General features: G+C 35.2%; 1 protein-coding gene across 1 annotated transcript; it reads left to right on the top strand.

Annotated features, from left to right (window-relative positions):
• Nucleotides 1-250: 250 nt before the first annotated feature.
• LOC109208377 (pectinesterase inhibitor-like) lies at nucleotides 251-832 on the top strand. Its single transcript, XM_019371485.1, has one exon. It carries the CDS (start codon nucleotides 260-262, stop codon nucleotides 791-793), a length of 534 nt encoding a protein of 177 aa, XP_019227030.1. The 5' UTR covers nucleotides 251-259; the 3' UTR covers nucleotides 794-832.
• Nucleotides 833-6,049: the final 5,217 nt, after the last annotated feature.

The following is a 6,049-nucleotide window of genomic DNA, read 5'->3' as shown; positions in this document are numbered from 1 at the left end:
TATATATGGAGATGGCTGAAATTTGCTATTTGATCACAACATTTAATGTACTACGTACCATTGACTATGAAGCAGGAAACCTGCAAAATCTTAGGAAATTAAATATGGCTTGATTCTTACTTAATGTTTTTCCCATAAATACCCGCACGCTTTGATTTCATACCTTTCTCAATATGGTCTTCAATTGGAAAACACAGCTATATAAATTGCTTATCACAGCACAACTTATGAAGCAAAAACACTAATTTGACCATACAAAATGGCAGTCTCATATAACTCTGCTATACTTCTTCTAGTTTCTCTACTATCAATCTCCTTCACGTTAACAATCGTGAAAGCCGATCTGATAGGCGAAGTTTGCTCCAAAGCACAAAACCCCGCTCTATGTTTATCGGCTTTAAATGCGGACCCTCGATCCAAAGGTGCAAATCTGGAAGGTTTAGCGACTATTTCAATAGATATATCACAAAAGAATGCACAGACCGTGCGTGATCTTGTTAATACGTTGCTTAAACAGGCGACGGATCCAAAATTAAAGACGCGATACGATTCGTGTTTAGAGAATTATAATGACACTGTTGATGATCTTGGAGAATTGCCAGGGTTTTTGAAGTCCAAAGACTATCTCGGTTTGAATGTTCATGCTTCCGCTGCTTTTGATGGTCCTACTACGTGCGATGACAATTTTTCAGAAACACCACCCGCTGAATCGCCACAACTCAAAGATGCAAGTGACAAACTTCAAGGACTTATCGATATTATTTTGGTTATTAGCAATCTATTGAAAGGGTAATTGATATGTAGCAATTTATGTTTTATGCTAGGTATTGTGATCGACTTGAAATATATATATATATATATATATATATATATATATATATATATATATATATATGAAAGTTATTACGTAATTAGTCATAAAACCATAGGTATGTTTCTCTTTACGAGTTTAGTCCAAGCACTCACATTTGTTTTAATAACAACTAGACGTCTTATATATGTCTTATTTTTAGTCAAACATTTTAAAATTGTATCTTACTCATTTTTCTTTTCTTTTTCTACTTTTTTTTGGTGGGGGGCAAGGGGGCGGGGTATATAAACACCGAGACTAGATAATTCAAAACCTTCAAAATGTTATGGTGTTTTTATTAATGAATGTAGCATTAAAATTTCGCCATGTTAGTTTACTAAAGAAATATATCGGCCTTTACCAAAAATGAAAACAATAAATTGAAGAAACCAAATAAAACAGCTACACGACGTTGAATCCTTACAATACCTTTAACAGAAGAACCAAAAGATTGAAAAAAGAAGCTCGCTTAAAATCTTTGGAGTGAAAACCATCAGTTTATGGTCAGATGATATATGCTATTCTTTTCCTTTTAAATATTGTGATTTCTGTCATATCTTAAATTAAGATTAGTAAAATCGGATCCAACTCCCCTCCATTTCTTAATTTCTCCATTTCTCCAAGTTCCTACTTGGATTGGAGACACTTGGCATGGTTAAAAATCAATGGATGAGATTAATTGAATAAAATAAAGGCCTAACATTAGTTAAAATATTTAATTCCTTCTTTTATTCATTCTCAAATAATATCTTTTGCAATCCCATAATTATAGCTACACATTATCTAGGATTCCTTCTCTCTTTCTTGTAATAATTTTTTTTTTCTTCTGTGAATTAATTTTTTTTCAATTCTACAAAATCTTCCATTCTCATTAAAATTAAAAAAAATACTAAAAGTAAGTTCCGATGTTAACGAGCTATGTGGGTTTCCTAAAATCTTGGTACATTTTGATTGTGTGAAGAACATGTTTGGCTCCTGAATGAAAATCTTGATCAAAAGAAAAAAAATTATGATACTTTTCGGTTTACTTCTTTGGCAATGCTGATGCTTTTACACGGCTAAAGTTGAAGAAAGTTTGAACTAAAATTGGTGCAAGATTGGAGCTTACTTCTTTTATTGTATCGTTCTTTAATTATTATCAAAGTTGGAACTTACTTCTAATACTTCTTATTTTTAATAAGAATGGAAGATTTTGTAGAACTGAAAAAAAAAAATTAACTCACAGAAAGAAAATCACTACAAGAAAGAGAGAAGGAATCTTAGATAATGTTAGCTTTAATTCCATGCTTATCCTAATGGTTGCAAAATATGAACATAAAAAATACAGCTACTATCGGTTGGAGAATTAATAGGCCCCGTTTGGCCAAGAGTTTTCCCAAAATAAATTTGGGATTTATTATCAAAACTCATGTTTGGCCATAAATTTTGCTCATATTTTGGCCAAATCCCAAATCCCAAATTTCAAATCCCAAAATTAGCTATTGAGCTGATTTTGGGCCAAAATCCCAAAACTTGGGAATTATATACTGTCACGACCCGAATTTTCCACCATCGGGAGTCGTGATGGCGCCTACTCGTAGTAGCCTGCCAACCCCAAGAAACTCCGAATCTCTGTAGCTGATGCTGGTCTAGGCCAGTTCTTGACTGCCTCAATCTTCTTCGGGTCCACCTGAATACCTTCTGCTGATAAAACGTGACCCAGGAATGCAACTGAGCTCAGCCAGAACTCACACTTGGAGAACTTGGCATATAACTGACTATCCCTCAGAGTCTGAAGAACCACTCTAAGGTGCTGCTCGTGCTCCTCCTGGCTACGGGAGTACACCAAAATATTGTCGATAAAGACTATCACGAACATGTCCAAATATGGCCTGAACACTCGGTTCATCAACTCCATAAATGCTGCTGGGGCATTGGTCAACCCAAATGACATGACCAAGAACTCATAATGCCCATACCGAGTACGGAAAGCTGTCTTAGGGACATCGGATGCTCTAATCCTCAACTGATGGTAGCCAGATCGCAAGTCAATCTTGGAGAATACCCTGGCACCCTGAAGCTTGTCGAACAAATTATCAATCCTCGCAGTGGGTACTTATTCTTGACCGTTACCTTGTTCAATTGCCGGTAGTCAATACACATCCTCATTGACCCATCCTTCTTCTTGACAAATAACACCGGTGCACCCCAAGGAGACACACTAGGTCTAATGAAACCCTTCTCCAGCAAATCCTGCAACTGTTCTTTTAACTCCTTCAACTCCGGCGGGGCATTCTGTACGGCGGAATAGAAATGGGCTGAGTGCCCGGAACTAAGTTAATACAGAAATCTATATCCCTGTCGGGTGGCATACCCGACAGGTCTGAAGGAAAGATATCGGGAAACTCCCGGACAATAGGCACTGAATCTATAGGAGGAACCTCAGCACTGGAATCACGAACATAGGCCAAATAGGCCAAACACCCCTTCTCGACCATACGTCGAGCCTTCACGTACGAAATGACGCTGCGGGTAGAATAACATGGAGTACCTCTCCACTCTAAACGAGGCATACCCGACAACGCTAAGGTCATAGTCTTGGCATGGCAGTCCAAGATAGCGTGATAGGGCGATAGCCAATCCATACCCAATATGATATCGAAGTCAACCATATCTAAGAGCAACAAGTCTACACGGGTCTCAAGACCCTCAATCACTACAACACACAAACGATGGACTCGTTCGACCACGATAGAGTCACCCACCGGTGTAGACACATATATAGGAATGTTGGCATCCAATTTCGTCCCTCCTTTCTTTCAAACTATCTCTTTGAGCTTCTAATACTATCAATAGTGTTAGGGTACTATACCATTACTTTTAGCAAAATAAGACTAATTTATTATTATTATTATTATTATTTGTCATTTCTACGAAGATTTTAGTAACTATACTCTTTAAAAATATTGTAGCAATTTATTTAGCAGTTCGTATAATAGTTATTTTTCAATATCTCATAATTATTTATTCAAATGAGAGAAAATATAATTTTTTTTATAATACATTAATAATTTTATTACCTACTTAATATATATAAATTCTAATATTAAATAACATTATATATATGGTTATTAAAATATTTAATCCATAATTTGAGGTCTAAAGAAAGCAAGGAAGAAAGGATTTTAAACCTCAAAACTATGTCCAAAAGCCTTTGAATTTCGGCCATCCATTACAAAATCAGAACCTAGCCCAAAAAAATGAAAATAACATCAGCCCAATACCCCTTTAAAGTATTTCACCCCTAATTTTTAACCCTAGTAAAAATACAGCAGTACCTCTGTCTCTTCCCTTGTCATCTTCTGCATTTCTAGAACACTTCCAAGCTCCTCTAATCTCCACGCCAGACATTGCTGCCTCCATTTTCACGCAAGCTTCATCTCTCTTTTCTAGATTATCAGACGCTCTCCTCTCTCTTCTTTTTCTTTCATCATTCAAGTGAGTACAGAGACCCATGACAGAGGATTCCGACTATTTTGAGCTATCCACGTTTCTTTTCAATCACAGGTCTATTTTCTTCTCTGATTCAACGGTTGTATTTTGAAATCAAACCACTACACGTGACTCTTGACCAATTTTGAGATCTACCCGCCAAAATGAAACTCTAGGGTTTCAATTTCACCTATAAATACTCGCATACCAGACCTCTTTGAGGGTAGGATTCTGGGTTGCCTCAAATCTTAACACTATTGCTCTTTTGCTTTTACTCCCAAAAAGAACTCTCGCTTATTTTAGTCTCCGTTAGTTTTTGCGCAATAATAAAAGAGGCGATATTCTGTCTTTTCGGAATTTGGTGGGCGTTTGAGGTAATCGGAGATAGTAGACCTGCTCGACGACGCCCCATTCACTGCTCACAAAAAGGTCAGCGACTCTCAGATCCTAGCTTGCTCATTTCATATTCGAAATAAGTGTTTATTTGTCTGTTAAATCCCCTATACAGAAATCATGCTTTAAAAATCTCCTATATAGAAATCAATCTTGAAGAGTTCTTTGGGTATAAAAACAGCAAAGGATTATGTGATTGTCTATGTGCTAATCGAATAAATTTGATGTCGATCAAATACTCATATGAATAGATTAATATGTTAGTTGTCCTTTCTTCTGCTGTCTACTTTAAATACTATAATATGCTATTTCTTACTTCAAAATGATAAGTCTAGAATATCACTTCTCTGTCTAGCATGTATAAAGTTAATTTCTTTATTCGTTCTCTGAGTTAATACAATGGTTTCTGAACTAGTCTCTTATTTAGAACATGACATGGGCTAGAGTTACTGTTCCTTTGGTCTAAATATTTCAGAAGGCACAAGAAATTATTTATCTATGTTGGGATTGTTATTGTTAACAGGAGTTTTAACCTTTTAACAAAAAATCATGTGTTGTAGTAACTAGGATCATATATTGGAGTACGTTTGATCAGATAACTTGTTCATAAGATTTATTGCTTTGAAGTGAAGATTTAAAACGTGAATTCCCTTTAGTATATAAAAATCAGATTTTTATAATAAAACATGGGTTTCTGTTAAAAGCCATGATCTGGATACCATGACTATGGGAATGGCGCAACCAGTCTTATGTAACTAGGAATCATGATAAAGTGAGGTTAAAATCCAGAGATTATATGTTAGGTTTCTTTCTCATTTTGAAGAATATAAATAATTTAGTGCTATATATATGAAGTAGGAACTTCCTGTTGTGTGCTGTGCTAAGCTTTTCCCTCCTTGGGACTTGCATGCCAATATATATACTGTTGAAAAAGCATTGTATAATAACTAAGTTCTTATTAAGTTATTAGCTATCATACCAATGGCTGGAACTTTTACTTTAGTTAGAGTAATATGAAAGGGAAATACTATTTACTTCCATTTAGATATCATGTTATAAGGCCTGTTATCTCCTAGGCTAAACTTAAGAGATCTGTGATCCTTCTTTAGTAAGTTAGATTTAAAGAAAAAGTAATAGTCATATGTGGGAGTAAAGACCATATACTATGTAATAATAGTACTCGTAACAATATGTATTTTTGAAGCTACTTAGTCTAAATATATATTCATGTGACTGTTTGTAAGTTTGTCTATTGGAATTGGAAATTGATTAGTTGTTTGCAATAATATGTGTATCTTTCTTTATGCAATGTTGTACCAAATACTAATTTTTTTT

This window comes from Nicotiana attenuata, unplaced genomic scaffold (assembly GCF_001879085.1).
Source record: "Nicotiana attenuata strain UT unplaced genomic scaffold, NIATTr2, whole genome shotgun sequence".
NCBI lineage: Eukaryota > Viridiplantae > Streptophyta > Magnoliopsida > Solanales > Solanaceae > Nicotiana > Nicotiana attenuata.
The sequence above is the reverse complement of the archived record's forward strand: the minus strand, read 5'-3'. Positions and strand labels throughout refer to the sequence as shown.

What these genes read in the sequence shown, in the direction of transcription:
- LOC109208377 (XM_019371485.1), top strand. Translation starts at nt 260, where the DNA reads ATGGCAGTCTCATATAACTCTGCTATACTTCTTCTAGTTTCTCTACTA.